Source organism: Phoenix dactylifera, chromosome 8 (genome assembly GCF_051530095.1).
Source record: "Phoenix dactylifera cultivar Ajwa chromosome 8, Ajwa_hap1_PhDact_Kaust_v1.1, whole genome shotgun sequence".
Lineage (NCBI taxonomy): Eukaryota > Viridiplantae > Streptophyta > Magnoliopsida > Arecales > Arecaceae > Phoenix > Phoenix dactylifera.
The window spans coordinates 3,718,552-3,739,002 of record NC_143197.1 but is presented as its reverse complement, the minus strand read 5'-3'; the positions used below and the strand labels follow the sequence as shown (position 1 = coordinate 3,739,002).

The following is a 20,451-nucleotide window of genomic DNA, read 5'->3' as shown; positions in this document are numbered from 1 at the left end:
GCCCACGCATGCATCCATATAGGATGGAGAGAGAGAGAGGGAGATAGAGTTGTCTCTTAGTGTCAGGCTTAGGGTTTTTGGAGCTTTTGCCTTGTTTCTTTCACTCCACATGTCAAATGAGATGATATGATGGTGAAGTGATGATCTCACCCACCTCGTTTGCTTGATGGGATTATCATCGGTGGAGAAATTCATCCTCCGTTGTTCTTTAGGCCATCTGGGAGTGAAGGCAATTGGAGAAAGTTAGAGTCATATTCCTCTTGGTTTCTTCTTTAAATTTCATCCTTGAGCGATAACTGAGGGGGAGAAGGTGTGATGGCAAAGAATTTGTCCGAGAAATCTACTGACAAGGAAGAAGATGAGGAGGATTGTGATGAAAACGCGAGAAATGGTAGAAGCTCGAGCAATAGCACAACCGATGAAAGCAAGAAGAAGCTGAACTCAGGATCCGTACGGCAATACATCCGATCCAATAATCCTAGGCTCCGGTGGACACCAGATCTCCATCTTTGCTTTGTTCGTGCTGTCGAGAGGCTCGGTGGCCAAGATCGTGAGTAAATCATACTTCTCGACACACAATAAGATATGGATTCTTACTGCTCTTTTATCTAGGAGTTTGCGCTGATTCGTTGTTCTTCGCTCTCGAGGTGCAGGAGCGACGCCTAAGTTAGTTCTCCAACTGATGAACGTTAAGGGCCTCAGCATCTCTCATGTCAAGAGTCATTTACAAGTAATTTCATGAACTCATTTGATATTACTTATCAAATTTTCTATTTTCCTTTCTTTATAATGGTTAAATTCCTTTGGCTTCAGATGTATAGGAGCAAAAAAATTGATGAATCTGATCGAGGTAAGCTAATTCTTGAGCTACTTCTTGTTGGAAGGCACTGCAAGATAGCTCAAATTACGATTTATTATTGCCTCATGGATGATATTTTGTAATTTGGAGGCTCACCTTTAAAATTGCTGTAATAGATGATTCAAGGAATACGATCGAGGGTCGGGCGCGGCATGCATACATCCTTAGTCATCTTCCTGCATTGCAAGGCTTTCCTCAGAGACCTCAAACCTTTTCAAGGTATATATCTAGTTAATTAGACTACGAAAATCCTTCATTAGCTGCTACAAAACCATATTTGCATGATTTGAGAAGCGATCGACACGACATAATATATACGTATTCTAATTAACTAGATATGATTCTTTTCTGAATAGTCGTGAATTTCGGAGCACCATGGATTTGGGATCTCATAGTTCAGCTGCAGAGATGATCTTCAAAGGTCATCACAGAATGATGGACATTCGGGATATCCGCATGGGTAGTCTTACTCCAAATGATCCAGCTAGTGGTGAACTGCATGGGACATTTGAAGACTTCCATCTGCTCTACGATCATAAAATTGAAAGACCCCAATTTAGACCAAGAGGAATGGAACCCTGCTTCATATCTCAATGGCATGAAAGAGGAATCGAGCAGGCTACTCGATTTAGTAACACCTGCACCCAAGAGATTGAGCAGCAAAGAACGACATCATCATTGAGCCTGGGAGGTTGCTTCGCGATGAGATGGAAAGATGATGATCATGAGCCAGATTTGGATCTATCACTTAACGTCACACCGAGGTATGAGAAGAGGAAAAGATACTGGGAGAATGAGGAAGTTGACAGTAGCTTATCCCTCTCTTTGATTTCTCCTTCCTCGAAACTGGAAGGGTGTTCTAGGGATGTTGAGAAGGCCTCAAAGCATATCAGTTTGAAGGAGAAAGATGGCAGTGGAGAGCATGCAAGAGGGACAAGTACTCTAGATCTGACTATATGAGTGGAATGCAGTGAGATCTTGTGGTACTTGTCTGAAGGGAGGGTGAGATAGTGATCTATACTTGTTACTATTCCTTTAGTTTCTGTTTTGTACTCGTCGCATAGGTGTTAGAGCCTAATAAGATACTTCAGAGACTTCCACATAGGCCTTTCCATGTTCCAACCGAAGGCATAGTAAGCTCACAGAGGCCTTGGAAAAAACTGGTCGGAAGCACATGTAGCTTGACGTGCAGCTTCGAATGTGCCTTTTCTCTGTGTAATTAAATGATACTATATGAATGCATGTTGGAAAGGGTGGATGCCATTGACTAGATTCCTGCTCCTTGGTCTTCGGATTTGCCAATGACTACTTGCTGAGCTTCTTCCCACTGATTTCAATGGCCAATGGGACTGTTGTAAGAATATTTTATTATGCTAGCTAATAAATAATAGTGGACGTTATTAATTTTTCTTTTTTTTCTTTAACAAAGTTTAGAAACCACTTATGACTCCTATAATGCCATATTTTCCTTCTGTGTTTTTCTATTTTTCTTCTATTTCATACTTAATTAGTCATGTCAAAGTATATTAGTCTGTATTGTTTCTTTTTATAATTAGAAACCATCTAACTACTTCGAAACTTCTGTTTAGAATATGTAAACATAGAAGTCATTCTTATCTCTTTTTGTTTATTAAAGAAACCAAAATAAATTCACTGTAACAACATTTTACTGCGTTTTTAATTTCTAGGCATGCAGAATATAAAGGGAGATGAAAGCCATTTAAAAGTAATCAACCGTGAACTTGATTAACTCCAGTTTTCTTGGTGTGCTTCAAGTAATTTTGAATTACTTCTGAACTTAATGTCATCACATTTAGCGTCCTCCTGTGTATCATATGGAGATCGTGTTTTCTAGCCATTTTTACGGACGTTATTCATCACATGTACTAGAAATGAATAAAGGTTCCCTATTTTCACTTGATATTCATGCTACATGGAACACAAGGGTGTGACAGGAAGATGTCATTAGGCCTATCATGTAGTATTACAGTTATGAATTTTATAAGCATGAATGCGCTTAGATCAGGAGAATGCATGGCATGAGATTTCAGAAAAAAAAAAGAAAGAAAGAGGGATGAGAATTTCTTCTTCTCCCCAAGCAATAATTATTCATGGATATTAATTAGAGGGTTATCCTTGCTTCCTTGATAATTCCTCTACTGATGTCTATTAAATTTATGTCTTTCATACTTATTGCATTGTTAAAACTGTCACATATGCGGCCAGTCTCGTCATAATTGCTTGATTTACATGATATCAAATTAGCTATGCATATATGTCAGTAAAACTCCTGTTATCACCATTAGTCAAATAGTTTCAAGGTGACATGGATGCTTTTATGCATACCCTTTTCTCTAGCTTGCTCACTGTTTTCTCCTTTTTGAACCAAATTCATTGATTATTCGAATGCCTGATTAATTAAAGCGTGCGTATGAATTTCTTTTCTTTTTCTTTTTTTTTTATGAAAGGGAAGCTAAAATGCATGTGCCTTGCAATATATTCACTCTTAAAAGCCTTATTATCTGCACTAGTTGTACACTCAGTTCAATATGTGCACATGATCTTAGAGACCTGGACATTAGCTCTGGACTGATACCCATGACACTTGGATACAAGCACTTCAGTGCTTGTCTGGACTATATTTTTGGAGAAAAGCCTACAAAATCAAAAACTAAGCTCAGGGTTATATATATTTGCGTCGTCCTTGTCCAAGAAAGATTCCAAGATTTACTTCCTAATCCTCTTGTGTTAGGGTGGAACAGGTGGTGGTTCATGAATTGGTGCTGTGGGTTCTCCTGACTGCTCCGGCGACATCCAAGCTAATTAACCTCCAATACTGCTCGCCGATAACTTAGCAAGCATGGTGCATCTCGATTCTAAGAAACATCTAGGGTCTATAAATGCTTGCATAATCATCTTCTTCTCGTGCATTAGTCGACTAGATTGATCATCCTAATCTTTGCTACTAGAAGCGTTAGCTGACGTAGTTTTTAATCTGAGTGTAGGTTTCAAAGAGTGGATCTCTCAAGAAGACTTAAAATAATGAAGCTTTTGGGATATAGGTGCAGGAGAAACAGCAGGTGCAGCGTCTTAGGTAGAAGTTCCAGCTGCCGAGATCCAAAAGTCCTTTGATTTTTTTAGACGACCTAAAAGCTTACAAGACTAAATCTGGAAGTATTTATATAAATTAAGGTGGAAAATATTACTTGGATGGTTCATATTAAAATAAATGAATAAGTAAATGAGAGGAGTCAATGTGTTAGTGACATGCAACTGGAGATCGTTTGTTTAGGTGACAACTTTCCATGTCATAGTAGGTCTCAACCTCAATTATATGCAAAGCCACAGTGTCAGCAAGAAGTCGCATATATTCCTAATTATCTCGGCATTTGGTAGAATATTCATGTCTCTTTATCAGTAGCATCTACTTTAACTATTAGTAAGATTCCTGTCTTGGTCAAATACTAGTATTATGTTTGGATCAAAACTTGAAATAAAGGCTCGGTTGACATTATGAAATCTATCATCAACCGCTTCAGATATCTCATTCATTAAAAGAAAATAAAAAATAATATAACCATAAAGGCATCATTATATCGTATTAAAGCCAAGTACAGTTATGAAATTAAGGAGAATACAGCCGGTATCTGATGTTTTGCATTCAACACCTAAAACAAATCATTCTCAATTCAAATCTCCACGCCTCCTTACCCAATCATATGATTCTTATGGTTCATCATGTTTAAATCGATCTATCATCAGACCTCGGTAAGGCAATAACCTTGCTGCTGGACCATATCAAAGTGACAATAATTCCACCATCCTCTCCGTTCTGCGCTTGGACGAGAGATGACCTGTTTATCAATCATGGTCGCCCATGTATGACATTGTGGCCGTGATTGAGAGGGACCCATCGCAGCACATGAGCTTAAGCTATGCAGGCGTTGGTCAATCACAGCCAAAGACAATACCATTGATAGGATGGCCTGGTCAAAGTTAAGAGACAAGTTCTCGCCCCCTGGCCGCACATTTAAATTCCTTGTTCTTTAAGGCTTTCGTCAGTGCAGCCTCCCTTATTCTGTGCACAAGAAAGCTTGCCACCCGAGAAACTGGGGAGAAAAACAGTATATTTTAAAGAATCACAACAAAGAGTTCGCAGAAGTAGTGTTGGGTCAACAGCCAAAGAAACCGTTATATTTTGGTTAACTCTATCTATATTAGCGAGCCTCTATAAACCCCTTATATAAATACTCTGCATCGTAATCTTAGCTAACGGCAGCTCTACTCTCTTCTCCTCCTTCCGTTCATCCACTCTTCGCCTCCATCCTGCGTCGTTTGATCGAGAGACCATGTCGACCCATGACCGAGGAATACGACGGCGCGCAAAATCCATATCAAGGAGACAAGCTGAACGTTCTTGAGCTTGCAGGATGGAGGCGTGACCTCTAAGACCGTGACCGAGGTTCCTATTGAAGCTGGAGGCTTTCAGGCTCGTCAGCTTCGTATCGCTGGACTTTGTTGTCTAAAGCCATCAGTAGCATTCTCTGCGGATCGTTTTTAGATGACCGCGGGAAAGAAAGCTATTCCGAGAGGGTAATATCTTTGCTTGGTCAAGACCATATTTGGTCATATCTGGAGTCGACATGGGGGCTCTGAAGCAGAGTTTGAGGTGATGACTGATATCTTAGTGCCTCACGAGATGTGCATGGTGTGTCTCGTGCGAAGTTTCGGCCATACATGCCATGACGACTGCATGGATAATACATCACGTGTTACTACGATGAATCGGAGTCTTCAGCGAAGTCTTCTGGTGGTGCGAGAGAATTTGCTTCTGTGGAAGATGTTATTAAGTATCTTGTTATATTCCTGATACTCACGATGCGGAGACTGAAGAGGAGAGTTCTCACGAGCTTGGTAAGATGTGCATGGTGTTCCTTGTGGAGTTTGGGCAAAGAGAGATGGTGAAGCTCATGCCATGCGGCCATGTATGCCATGAAGACTGCATGGACTACTACCTCAAGCATAATATTGAATGCCCCTCATGAGATGAATTGGAATCATCATCCAATTCTTCGATCGCTGCTGGAGACTCTGCTCTGGGAGAAGAGATTGTTATCGTGTCCAGTAGTGATCTTCTAGACGGTGAGGATGATGTGGCAAAAAAGGAGAGTTCTGAAGAGCCTGGCGAGATGTGCAGTGTGTCAAGCGGACTTTTGACCAAGGGATGAGTGAAGTGCATGCCATGCGGTCATGTGTACATGAGAACCACATGGAGCATGATATAGCATGCACAATGTGCCACTATGATATATCCTGAACTTTTGCTTGGTAATTGTTTGTTCAAACTTTGTTTGATTGTAGTCTCAATGTTTCCATTGGTCGATGCATTATGTTGTCTTTTTCTTGGTAATATGAGTAGAGAAATTTCATGTAGTTACTACTATTGTGCGCGCCTCCTTAATTTTACCTTGCAACGTTTATGAGATCAGTTATATTACTTCCAAGGTAATTGTGAACTAGGAAATTTCTTAGTTTACCGACTCACTGATATGTAATAGCGGCTTTAACGACCCAACCAGTTGGCAGCCTTTATTCCCCTATCTTTGAACTGGGCAATTTCTTAGTTTACCAACTCACTGGTATCTAATAGTGGCTGTAACAACTCAAATCAGTTGGCAGCCTTAATTCCACTACCTTCTGACCTCTGAACTTGGCAATTTCTTGATTTACCAAGACACCACCATACAATAATAGTTTTAACATCTCAATCAGTAATTCCCCTGCCTTCTAAACTAGGCAATTTCTTAGTTTTCCTCGTCAGTGGTATCCAGTAACCAGTGGCTTTACCAAACCAACCAGTTGTTAGTTTCAATTCCTTGTCCATTGCCAATTAATAGCCTGCAACGACCTGGTTGGATCCAAATGCAACATCGGATGAGATCCATTCTGTTATAAAACTGGGTTTGGTCGGAATCCATTAGCTGATTTGTTTAGGTTAGGCACAGCAACCCAAGCCAGTGACAAGCTTGGTTCCGTCAATCCTGGAGTGGGCTACTTCATCTAAAAAATTTGGCCCCTGCAAGGTGACCCATTGTCACGCGGTATACCTGTAGCTTATACCAACTTCTTTACATTGAACAGTATATACATGTGCAACGCATCGCCGCTCCTCCGCTTCTACATACACACAACAGCCAACTTGTCCTTGGGTTCTATCGACAGAGAAACCTTTAACGAGTTTATTTAAATATTTTGCGAGTTATAACTGAAAATTCTCAAACTGTTGAGTACGTAAAATACCTGATAAAGAACAGAAGCTAAAAGACTCAAAATTTTAAACAAGAGATAACCAATAAGATTATTTAAATTTGATAATAAGCTTCCATCTTTTTGCCGGTATCACCCTGTTTTATGGTTTCTACGCGTTGCAGTATTATTATTGACGTCAGCAATCTGGGGCACAGGATGGTGCTTAACCTCAGAGATTTGATTTTTCAGCTGGCTTTGAGGTATAGTGGGGTTGAGAGGAGAAGATTTTCTAGAATAGATTACAAACTAGAGAGTCGTCTTAAGAAATTCTACATTGCCCGATATATTGCATGGTAGCATTTGTCCATTATGCATATGATAGCTGTGGATCCACATAAAAATTTGTACTACAGTCTCAAGACTATTAATAATTAATGCAACATGACTGATGTGAATGGTAAGTTACACCCAATGATAATGTATTAATGCAATAATTGACATGGCTAAACAGTCTTTTGAAACGAACATAGATCAGATGGATACCCACCACTGCTACTGCTCCAAGATAGCTGCAGAGTATGGTCAACTCAGCTATCACAAGAGCATTTACCAATATCAATTCATTAGCTGGCTCTGCACACAGGGAGCTGGAACTCTCCACTAGGACCTTTTCCTGAAAGGCACCACAGAATGATGCTTGGGAAGGACCCAGACGACCACCCAAAATGTCTCAAAGCAGAGATGATCATAATAGATCGTAACAAGTTAATAATATTGCAAAGTCAATTATCGCACGAACCAGGGGCAGTTCACAGATATAAAACATAATGATACGAATCAGGAAAAATATGCAGATAGAAAGCAAATGTATGGATATTTGATAGTTTTCATGCAGCAATAACCACAGTTTCATCGATCAATATAAAAAACTAATGGATGACGAAGATGGTATCTGTTTAGTCCTTCAATCTAAAAGTTCCTATTCTACTTAAACTTTCCTTAAGATATCATCGATCAAACCTTTTAACACACCATTGCATCAGAAAGAAGTGTGATTGATATCACTGAAAGGTGCAAGCAATTAAGAATTTCAGAATTAGTACAGACAAAAAATATTCCAGGCTCACAGGCAAACACCAATATGGACAAGATCTGATGGTAAGGCTAGTCAGTGCTCTTTGCTCAGAAAGGTAGTCAATGCTCTTTCATCACTAAGATACCAGCCACACAATCAGTGATTTTAGTACCAAATGGAGTAAGATCCATCCAGCTTCTGCAGAACATTTTATGGAGCAACTGAAGGCAACTCTATCCCCCTTGTCATTCCTGATACGTTTTCACCAGCTCCAACCCTTGGTATTATAAGGAAAGCACGCGACATCCCAAACATTGTTCTACAGAACAACTATCTGGTCCAAAAGTTTGAATGCATCCACCCATTCACATATCAAATTAGATGAATAGCATTTTATCCATAAATTAATTAGCAAAGGAAAAAAGGTTATTTAACAATATTGCTGCTTAACAAGCAAATTAATTCTTTCAAATTACCCACTGAATGCCACAGACAGATACAGTAACTTGAGATGTTTAAACATCTATTTCAGAGTATATCTGGACCTGAGGTGATCCAGACCTCCAGATAAAATAGGAGAAAAAAAGGGGATATCCTACTCCTGGTGTCATCCAAATTTTAACACCACTGAGCTATAAATATCATTCCTACAGAACCAAATACTGCTTTTGATACACAGACACACCACTGAGCTATAAATATCATTCCTACAGAACCAAATACTGCTTTTGATACACAGAGAGAGAGAGAGAGAGAGAGAGAGAGAGAGCGGTGATTTTCTTGCAAGGTATTATAGCATTCTCTGTGAATGTATCAGGAAAATAAGGCTCAAGGGAAAAAAGAATGTAACCATGAAGGTTTTTTTCGAAAAATAAAAAGCCCATAGCAGCTGCTGCAGGTGCAGATTAAAAATTTAGTAAAGAAGCATGAATAAGGTAAATGTCAATGCCGACGTAAATTAGCAATGATTACCCTTAGGCAGAAGCAAGCAGAACATACTCTTGGATACTGATGAGGAAAGCAGTTTGGGTGGAATAATAACGACAACAGCAATATGGTCATTGGATCAAAGGAGAAGAGAAGACAGTAAGGAACAGTATAATGCAGAAATCTTAGTCGAAGGAATGCAATTACAGGCTATGGAGGATCTAGAGGAGGGTGATAGCAGTTGGGTGTAGAATACTCTCGTGAGCAGTCAACTGAGATGTCCATCCCCAAACCAAAGGAAGCATGGTAGGCTAGAGGAGGAATCCCTGATAGGCAACCAGACAACATGCTAGGAAAAAGCCACTATCACAATGACTGATGCCCAACCTAGACGAATTGCTTAACATGTATCCTGCAGTCCCATTGCCTTACTTCACATGTGTCCCGCAGTCCCAGCATCTTAGCATGCAAAATTCAAGAAAAATCACTGGACATACTCTACAATGTTTGGAATGTATCATCTTAGCATCCGAAAGTCAAGAAAAGTAGGGTATCATCTTAGAATGGAAAAACTCTACTATTGAAGTGGCAATAGGAAAATTAATATTAGTATCAAACTCTACAACAAGGCATAGTCTTAACAAAGATATTGCTTGGGCAAGCCTTATAAGCTTGAACTGCAGCTGCCAGTTCAGCAGTACTAGCCATGGCTTGCCGCCGCCATATGCTTAATAGAATGGTTGTCCCATGACAGGCCAAATTTTACTTGCTGGCCAGAGGTGTAGATTTGAAAACTTGAACCAGATTAGGCTGACTAGCTGACTCCAGATTCGTGCATTGCACTTGAGCAAAACGGACTTAAGGGGGAAGCCTAAGTATATCAAACCATGGCTGGAACATAAAATATATTTTTACCCCTATGCACGGTGTCCTTAGGTTAATCTTTTACCCTAAAGAGAAGAAAGATCAGAATATGTTTGATAGATCATGCATCAAAACTATCCCACCCTCCAATTACTGCTCTTATCCAAACAAAAGAGAAAACTTGAAGATAAAAGATGTGTTGATGAAGAAAATCCATGAGCAAGAAAGGGTATTTGTGTTCTTTTTCCAAACTTTAAGAAGTATGATTACATAATATATGACCAGGATATATTTCCTCATAGGCATAGTATTCCTAATTGATGTAGGATAAGAAAGATAATTTCCAAAAACTATATGCTAATATGGATCTAGGAACAATAGAGAAGCCCATCACTAACAATAAGACTGCTCAGTGAAGGCAGATTATAAATACCAACCCACCCACATCATATGAAATAGTATCAGAACCACCATGTCAGGAAAAATTGGCAAAATCACTAAATACAACATATCAACTCTTGATTCTTCCATATCAAGTAGTTGTTCATATGCAAAGGACTTGTGTATTGAGGAGGAAGGGGAAATAGAACCTGGGACGGAGAGGGATATGATTAGGTTACATAAGTTGTTACATGGGGGCTTCAAAGGTAAAGAAGGCCTCCCTTTTTGACAACCCCAGCATTTTTTCTATAATTAGTTTACATTTTCTATAATTAGAAATGCTTTTTCTCTCTTGATATGACTCACTAGTATAAAGAGATTACACATCCAAAAAGCCTCAAGTTACATGAAAGGCCAGATCATATATATAATCCAACATCCCAAGTATGTCCTTTACTTTGTTAGTTATCCTTGATCAACCAATTGGCCACTTTGCAGAAACAAATGTAAGCTATAGAACTATAACATCATAGCTAAAGATTGTTAGTCACCTTGAAGATAGAATGCTGACAACAATTCTCAAAAATGTAAAAAAGTAAGCAGCAAAAAAGGAAAAGTAGAAAACGATTCTTAAAAGCAGAACAAGAACACAGCAAAAATGGCAGTCTCAAGAAAAGAGCAGAAAATTAGAATAATTGGTATAGATCATCAAATCGTCTGTTATAGTACAATTCATCCAGGAAGGACCAATAAAAGGGGATATATATTTCACACTCTACATAGTTTTCTTCTCTTAATAGGTTCAAGAAAACTGTATGATTCTACTGCAGAAATGATTTAGATGACTTAGCAAATAATCTTTTGAAAGGAGTGAAAGAAAGAACAGCTACACAATGGAAATCTTAAAATCATTTAGGGTAGGAACTATGCAAAAGATTCAATGGAGGACCACTGATAAGGTAAAATTCAATGGAAGCAATATTTTTTACTGAAAAGCTGAAAAGGGAGACAGCCTATTGCCTTTTGTGTGCACCCAAAAAAATTGGACCAGTCTATTGTGGTTGTCCATGTCTATCATTTTAATATCTCTCTGCTTAAACATGATGCCGTGTTACAGTGATATATTTGAGTTCTACGCATACACATTGACTGCAGTCTATGGTTTTATGCCTAACAACACCTTAAATTTACTAATCTATATTTCTAAAAGTCTGGGAATATAATTGTTATTAAGTATGGTAAATGGTGTCTATCTTAACCAAATGAAAGGCTAAAAAGGGAGACAGCCTATTGCCTTCTGTGTGCCCCCCCAAAATATGGATTGGTTTATTGTGGTTGTCCATGTCTATCAGTTTAATCTCTCTATGTGCTTAAACATGGTTCTGTATTACCGAGTTCTACGCATACATCTTGATTGCAGTCTTTGGTATATAACATATATATTAGTATAATTAATATTAATTATATATTATAATTAATAAAATATTAATATACTATAATTGAGGGTATTTTCATAATGCCAATTTCAAATTACCTCTATTTAGTAATCCAGCATAGAAAAACAAATACCACCCTCCTAGTGGTATTTGTTTCACCTTCTCTCTCAAGTCTCAACAAAATAGACATGGGACCTACTATTTATTTACCATCTTTCAATTTCACTTCTCATACCAAATATAGTAATCAGACACAGGATTTATTTTTTCATGCCAAATAACCCCCAACAATATAGATGCTAAAATATTCTTCTTTTTATTAATTAGAGCCTCTTTCATATCATTGGGGATCAGATTACTCCAGAATAAAAATCATCGGTGATCTAAGTTCATCTCGGCGATCCTATTTAGGTCACCAAACACCACCTTAGAGTTGTCAACTCCTCTTCAAGGGTAAATCCAGCTGATATTCCACTTTTCATATCCTTATTTTTCTAGTTTGGTGGCAGATTTTTTTTTAAAATATAATGTCTTGAAGCTAATGAAGTTGTTTGGATCCAAGTTCTATCTCACATAAGCAAATAACATCCTTTTCCATTCAATATTCACCTGGAAATGGAACAACAGCACTGACCTAATAATACCGAACCTAACACAGGTAAATAAAAAGTATCAGCTGCTCACCAGATCCCAACGCATACTTGGGCTGCTTCATCTTCTCGAGCTCAAGCTGAGCGTCCATGAACTCTGCATCCACTGTAACTCAAGATCCTTTGTGAATCAATCCGCTGCCTCTCCAGCTCCATCATCTGCCGTTGCTTTGTTCTCTATACACTCATAAACCACCGCAAACTTCATAATCGCCATTGCGAACTCCCCAAAAGCCCCCTCCTCCCCACCACCACCCGAACTCCCCCAACTACTCCATTGCTTTCTTGCAGCCACAACATCAAACAATCCATTGTCGCCATCGTTCTCGTCATCCTCCTCATCAGGCCAAATTCCCCGTGGGAACTCTCCGAGGACCCCAGAGAGTTCATCGAGCCGCTCGAGTACACGGCAGCATTAGAATTAGGGTTCCGGTGCTTGATGGTAGAGGTGAGGGAGGGGCGGCAACGGGTATTGGGTGGGGGGCGGGGAGGTTTGATGAAGGGGACGGAGGAAGGGTTCGGCTTCTTGAGAGATGGAGCAGATTTGGGGCCGACGAGGAGGTCGAGGCGCGAGAAGAAGGCTCACTGCGAAGTCCCGGACTTCGATTTGTCGAGCCTAGTATCGATCCGGTTCCTGCACTGGACGTCCGTCTTCCGGTGCTTCCAGAGTGCCTCCTGCCGCTCGTTCACGGCGTCGGCGACCTCGTTGCAGTCGTTTTGCCGGATGTTCCCGGCTCAGCTGGAGGTATCGGTTCCCCACGCCTCTATCAGCGCCTCCGACGCTCCCTCGCTCCACCAGTCCTCCCTCCCTTCTCCGCCTCCGCCGCCGGCGTGAGGCTGGGGTGGAGGGTGGTGGTGGTGCGATCGGGGGCCGGGATCCATGGATCCGTCGGCATCCGGAGAAAGATTTTAGGCTTAGGGTTAGGGTTTCGAGATGGGAGGAGGGCAAGAGAAAGGTCCGGTGTTCTTCGTACCAACCGTAACATAAACAATCCTGCTCCATATGTCGGTAATGTTGAGACGGAACGTGGTTGTATCCTTCACGCGAAAGAAGGATACGCCTTCCTTCGCGCCTGGGGACAGTTGGATAATCCTCTGCACAGATCTCAAATCATTCCAAACTCGGCCTCTCCTCGTATGCACAGCTCTCAAAGCGAGCAGTGGAATATCCAACGGTCTCTGGGCGAAGGAAGGATTATTTTTCTTTAGCGCGAAGGATGCAACCACGATACGCAACGCAGATAGACGGCTAGTATTTGGACTTTTTGGAGCGGTCGAGTTAAAATAGAACGGTTCATGAGAACAGCAGAAGTATGTTCGGGCGAGTGACCGGAGTACGACAATAGGAAGGTGTCGCTGAGGGGAGTTTAAGTTGTTGCTTTAGCTTAACCCGGTTCTGAAGACGGGGAAATAGGGGCGAGGTTTGGAGAGAGAAGGGCGAGGAGGAGATGGGGCGGGCACCGAGGCCAATCGCGGAGGATGATTACGAGGTAAAATCTCTATTTGTTAACGCTTTAGATGACTGATTTGATTAGAAGATTAGATCGAGATAGGTTTTTGATGTTATCTTGGAGCATAGATGGGCAGAGCGTTCCTTTGAACAGAAGATTTGCTGTAGTAGAAAGATGAACAAGTTTTGGTATCAGAACATGGCAATCTAGTTGCAACTTCTAGGTTGTGTATTGAATTGTTCAACACTTCTTGTGACTACATATGTTAGAATCTCTATAGATGCTTAGCTGTGAGGAAACAATGGCTTGCAGCAACAAAAGAAAAGAGCTTTATTGTAGAGTTGTCAAAAGAGAGACTGATGATAACCGAGAGATTTATATATGTTAAAACTCAGAAAATTCCTTTTGGTGATGATATGCGAATCAAGAAATTTTTGGTGCATTATGCCCGTTACATCGGATGGTAACTACATGTTTGTTTAAATTGGTTTCAAAATTCAGTCTGCTGGGTGTATAAACCTATAACAGAAGCCACCTCGTTTTTAGATTGTTTGGTTCTTCTAAACTTCACTTTCATGATCTATATCTTACAAATAGTTATTGAATTTCTCTGCTCCAAAAACCTCACTCTCCCATGGATAAATATTCATGCAACTTTTGCTTGCTTGTCATAGGATCTAGCACCTTGTCTGTATAAGGTTAAGCTTAATGCATTTCTCCAGTGGGAAGAGATCATCACTTCATACCCTACAGATTTTCTTATTCAGAAGGGAAAGTCTGTGTAGCGACTAATGTCCCCTAATGAAACACTTATTTCAAACTCCCTCAATTGGTCCAGTTTCTGTAATCCTTCTGTTTGTAGCTGTCATCTCTTGCTGGCAAGAAACCAGTTTCTTATAAGTACCCATGGTTGTGTTAGTTATTTTTTAACTGAAGATGCTAATTGTTATTCTGGTCTAAAAACAATGTGTATGTATGTGTTTATCCCACCTGAATGTGCTTCTTATTTGGAGAAGAACAAAATCCAGGAGTTATTCGCAATGTCCATTTTAATTCTTCAAGTTCCTATTGCAACCTAGATCTTGCTACTTTAAAGAAATTAACAACTGGGTAGCAAACTATAAAATTGTTAGAAGTTCTCTTGGCATATATATTTAAAAATGTTTTGTTACATTGTTTCAAGTCATAACTAAATTATATATTCTTTTTAGATTTACCTATGTCCAATTAAGGTTCTATCTAAGGTTAACAAAATCGGTACCACCAGTCGCATACAGGTTGGTAGGTACCGTACCATACTGACACATGGTAGGCATGTTGGTGCCCATTAGGTGCTAGCAAGATTGAACAAGCGAGAAAGAGAGAAGGTGGAGAGAGAGAAGGGGGAGGAAGGACCCACTAGAGAAGGGGATCGAAGGTCGAAACTCATCAATCAGAGGTGAAAGCTTGTCAATTGGGGACGAAGCTCATTGATCGGGATCCGAGATTGTTGATCAAGGGCCAAAGCTTATCTATCAGTTCCAAAGCTCATTGATTGAGGGTTGAAGGTTGTCCATCGGGGTCGGAGCTATTGGTGTGGTCCCCCATGGCATCATCATTAGAAAATGAGGAGGAAAGTGAGGCGGAGGGATTAGGAGAGAGAGAGAGAGGGTAATGGCTAGGGTTTCAAAGAGGATAGAACACAGAGAGGAAGAGAGATTGATCAAACAGAGGTGGGGTTCTATAAAAGGGCCTGATTCGTCCCGAGAACCTTTTGAAGCTCGTTGATTCAGCCTGGTTTGGATCGGTTCTAACCTTATTTTCTTTTGTGTGGCCAAAGCATCTTGGTTCCTTACTGGTTTGGTTTGGTACGTCTGAACCGCCTGGTTCGGGATGGTTCGATAGAACCTTGGTTGTTTTAATACTTCTCTCTTCCTATCCTATGTCTAAGCATGGGAAAACATGAAGATAGACCAATATGATAGGCAAAACAGCAGCTTAAGCTTATTCATTCTTTAGTGAACATTTAATTTTATTGTAAACCTTTTTTTGTGATTCAAAATCTAGGGAATGTTTGGTGATGCTTTTACTTTGTAAAAAAGAGGGAGAAGCCAAAAGCTACATTTTCTAGCTTCTTCGAAGAGCATTTTTTTGACTTTTTTTCTTGTAAAACACTTTTTGGATAATAGTACCAAACACTTCTTTCTTTTAAAAAGTGCTTTTTTGCTTTAAAATCCATAAAAACACTTTAAGCAAAATACAAAACATGCCCTAAGTCTCATAGGCTTGTTGGATGTTAATATATAAGAAATTATGTTTGTTTGGTTTTGGCTATCTAAGACGATTTCCTCAACTGACACATTATTTCTGTGACATAAGCTTACTAAGCTGCCCTTGTAGAAAAACTGACCTTGCTGAGTGTCTCAACAAAGCAAGGTCTTTGAAATTTGGATTATAATATCACACTTTCTTTTTAATCGTCGTGTATATATGCATCATCTGCATGTCTATGTCTACATAATTGAACTATTCGGTGCCCTGTTAGATTTTCTTTTAACCATAATAAGATATGAATGCAGACTGAACAGCAAAAGCAAGCTGCTGCTGATGTTCTTTTCCATTATTCACAATTTGTTATGGTCTGCATTGGGGAAGGAGTTCGCCCAAGTGATTTAAGATTGCATTTGATGAAGGTATGTACTTTCTCTGCCTCACCTTATGTTTTCCTTACTTTTTGTAGCTCATAAGTGAGATGAGAATTTCATGTGGTTTTCTTTTATATAATTTAAGTTCTAATCTTGCGCATTTGCAATTCTGTAGTTTACAACATAGATGATTGTTGTTTGTAGACAACCGTTTTCTGATATTTCCATGTAGAAGTTTCTTCGTATAAAATGTAAGAAAAGCTTTTTGATAGTAACAATGACAGGTCTTATAGGTCCAGCTATTTCACATGGGTATCTTTGTGAGGTACATCAAACTATTTATAAAGAATGGTAAGAGTTACTAAAGCTATAGAAAGACTAAACACATTCTAGGTTATATCTGTGGCTTTGCCACCGTCTGGCTCCAGCAGATAGCCCCTAACCCCAGAATTGTGCATACAGTTTGAGAACTGGCAGAACACTGGTTACAGGGGAACTTAAAGAAAATATGTGGGTTTCAATCGTTTGCCATTGGACTGTTACTCTGAGAGCTGTTATTGGTAATGTGAATTATGTCACAGTATTTTCCACAGGAAATTTCTAATTTAAGATCGATTTATTTTCTATTATTTGTAAAGAAACTGCTGATCCACGTACCAAGGCTGCCCAAACTTGATGCCTACCTGCTTTAACCATTTACGAGGTCAGGTTGTGCTTCGTAATTTTCTCTGATGCTTGATGCACTTGCTTCAGTCTTCAACAAGTTAAAATGATGGATGCTTACAAAGTGTTATTGAAAAATCATTACCATGTAACCAAAGTTTTTAAATTAATCGAAGCAGATAAGTTGATGCTAAGAAATTGGATTTCTGAAAGCACCGGCACAAGATGTTAAATCTTGGGGGTCCTATTTGCACTGGTTGAATTGTGTCTTAAATACATACATTGTGTATAGCCGAAGTTAGAAACTTGTTATTATGGTACGCTATACCAGCCCGAACCGGACGATACAGGGCGTATCGTACTGTGTACCGGTTCGGTATCGATACCTGGTACAGGTGGCATACCAATACTCAGTATATCAAAAAAATTTCATATTGTACCATACCAATACTATGCTAGTGCGGCACCGGTACGGGGTCTAGTATCAAGACGGCAAACCTTGCATGTTATCATGTAAACTATATGCTGAATTCAGTTATCTTATTTGTTCGGTGCCTGTCTGCTGAGAACTTGTCCAAAACTTGAAGCCTACCTCTGCTTGAGTAGGTTCCTTTGTGCCTACTCTATAGGAAGTTGGTACAATGTTTTCAATAGCATTTATTGATTGGAGAACCCTTTCATATGGACCTGTTGTATCTTATCCAACAACTTCTGCATGTCAAGCAATTCAGCTAGCAAGGAACAACTTTTGGAGGATTTGTTGTGTCAAATCTTATCTTGCTTGAGGGTCTGGAATGTGACTTCAGTGCAGTAGACTGCTTTGTCAGGCAATTCTTCTTGTAATTTTGAGCTCTCCCATACAGGATGTGCTCTGCATAAATCTGCAAGCTCCTGTTCTTTCATGGTGTTTTGTGGTACAAATATTATGTCATTCTTTTAGAGTTACCCTCTTTGGAAGTTTCAATAGAAGCTTCTTTTTCTTTAAACACAAAATTCAACTCCATGAGTCCTATCCACATCTCCCGTTCCTCATGGGAACCATCAGTTTTTGATCAATTGTTCCTGAAGAGCTATATGAGAAGATCACAGGTGAACCTTATTTTGTACTTGTCAAAGTGGAGTTTTGGGAAGTGGTTTCATTGAGGATAAGTTTGTGTAACACCAAGAATGACACAGTCTAACACTAGCTGAATCCGTGTACCTTGGAATTATATGTTGAGTAGGCAATGGCTGCTAGCATTAGTCTGATACCTGTGAAAGCAATCCCTTACTAGTTAATTCCACCTCAGAAGCCATTCTTTTGGATAGTTTTGTGGAATGTATTCGGTGCTTTCCATTTCATTCCAATTATCTGGAGTTCTGTATTTTCTTCACGTCTTTTCCTGAAGACCAAAGGTTTACTGCATTAAGGGTCGGAAAGAACAGTATTTCTGCCATCAGCAGGGCCAATTAGCCGTCAACCTTTACCTCTGTTCAATTGGCTTTTATTGATTCTGCAAATTTAAATCATAGCCATCATTTATGATTTCCAGTTAGGTATATAACCTGCAGACTTTTCCTTGGGAATTGAGTACCATTATGCTGAAAATTGATTTTTATATTGTAAAAAAATCTGTGCAATCTATATCTATATATATATATATATAACACTTGTAGAAAATAGATCTACATGATATATTCACAAGAATTTAGGTATTTTGATTCATTTCTGGATTTTTCTCTCTGCAAACTGGTAGAATAAAGAATTTCTTTTGCAGGAAATTTCAGGAATGCCAACCTCGTTGGAGAAAGAACCTTTATCAGCAGCAGCTTCTCCTGATTCCACAGGTGAACCATCATCATCGGGAACAATGAAAGGAGTCAAAAATGAACACTCCTAATAATCTTGTTAGGAAAAATAAGGTGTTGGCTCATATTCTGGTCGAGCATAAAAACTCAGCCTGAATGATGACACCATCCTCTTGATCATGCGAACCTCAAGGATGAAGTTATTTTTTCAGGAGGTAGACAAAATGTAGCTCTCATATGATGATGTAAAAATTTCCTATTGAATGTCTTCTTGGGTGTAAGCATGGTGCATATGTAGATATAATTCCGATACGTTACCGCTCAGAATAAGCTGCAGTTTCTGGAAAATACCTTATTCTGACTTGCGAAGTCGATGCAGAATGTTTTCTTCCTCAGTTTCAATATGATGCTTTATTGGCTAATAAGCTGATTAAGATGCCCGATTTGTTGGTGATATCATATACAAGATCCATGCTTGTAACTTCAGCGGGTTCATGGTTGTTCGAGTCAAATGCACATGATTCTCATTCATTCAAGAATTATTTGGCTCACCTGGATGTTTTAAGAGAGACATATTTCTTAGTTCAATGCATTTATATGGAGAGAAGATAAATTTGTAGATGTAGCAGAGAAGTGGGAAACATCTCACAAGAGATGGTCCTTACTTGGCGTATGCGTACTACAAAAGAATGCATGTGAAGGTGGTAGCCTAATGGAAGCGTGGCCTTACTTCCAATCAAGTGGTTTCGAGTTCGAAACGCACGGGCATCGATTAAATTGTGGAGACCGGATGCTCCCTGCTCGGACATGGAATTTGGAAGGGTGTATCGCTCTGCTATTAGCCTCGGTGGTGCCAGGTGTGACGTACTCACACGTGGTATTCGTGCCGGAGCCCAGAGGGATAAACAAGCCGGGCTCACGGGTGAGGAGGGTATGAGGAGGGTACGAGTAAAACCGGCCGGGGTGCTCAACACACGGTCATTTCTGCCCTATCGAACATTCTCCTGGCGGGATGGGGGCCTAGTGGAGGCTGCTACGCGGGGGTGGGCTTGTCCCTTCCTCCCCCCTTCCCCTTTTTTAAAGCAAAAAAAAAAAAGAAAAAAAAAAAGTATACATCAAGTTTAAAGTAGTCCTGGCATCTTGGACTTGTGGATTGGTTCAAATTTAATGTAAGCCTCTATCTGAATTCCGGAGAACGCCGGGACAACAGGAATTGATTCTTCAGGGGAAAGTCGATCACATAACAGAGGATATTAGAGCTTGTGTATATCAATGTGGGATTTTTATCTGCAATTTCTATACTCTTAACGAGTTTAACTGAAAAATTGCTTGAAATAGATTTGACCTAGCGCCGGCAGGTGATATGCCGGGACTCGTACGTACAAGCCTTGATGTGAGCAATTTTATATAAAACATCCTAGCCTTTGTCGATATACATATTTCTGTACGTCCTCACGACTTACGATCGGGTGCTGGCATTACTG

The 20,451-nt window shown here is 39.8% G+C and overlaps 2 protein-coding genes and 1 long non-coding RNA gene across 6 annotated transcripts; 2 read left to right on the top strand and 1 right to left on the bottom strand.

The window, feature by feature from the left end:
• LOC103710387 (uncharacterized) lies at window positions 1-2,263 on the top strand. 4 transcript variants are annotated; one of them, XM_088702411.2, is made up of 5 exons: window positions 1-550; window positions 648-730; window positions 814-850; window positions 976-1,078; window positions 1,195-2,263. In XM_088702411.2, exons 1-5 carry the CDS (start codon window positions 316-318, stop codon window positions 1,817-1,819), a joined length of 1,083 nt encoding a protein of 360 aa, XP_088558537.2. In that variant the 5' UTR covers window positions 1-315; the 3' UTR covers window positions 1,820-2,263. The 4 variants fall into 4 exon arrangements, with proteins under 4 accessions (XP_088558537.2, XP_088558539.2, XP_088558538.2 ...); XM_088702413.2 differs by having other exon boundaries at window positions 2-550; window positions 1,216-2,263; XM_088702412.2 differs by having other exon boundaries at window positions 3-550; window positions 654-730.
• A 5,159-nt stretch (window positions 2,264-7,422) lies between these two features.
• On the bottom strand, window positions 7,423-13,703 carry LOC148702616 (uncharacterized). The gene is made up of 2 exons (XR_015967796.2): window positions 12,476-13,703; window positions 7,423-10,874 (listed from the first exon to the last, which is right to left on the bottom strand). It is a non-coding gene; the product is annotated as an uncharacterized LOC148702616 (long non-coding RNA).
• A 41-nt stretch (window positions 13,704-13,744) lies between these two features.
• On the top strand, window positions 13,745-19,328 carry LOC103710348 (uncharacterized). Its single transcript, XM_008796023.6, has 3 exons — window positions 13,745-13,931; window positions 16,451-16,564; window positions 18,937-19,328. Exons 1-3 carry the CDS (start codon window positions 13,890-13,892, stop codon window positions 19,057-19,059), a joined length of 279 nt encoding a protein of 92 aa, XP_008794245.1. The 5' UTR covers window positions 13,745-13,889; the 3' UTR covers window positions 19,060-19,328.
• The last annotated feature ends 1,123 nt before the right edge of the window (window positions 19,329-20,451 follow it).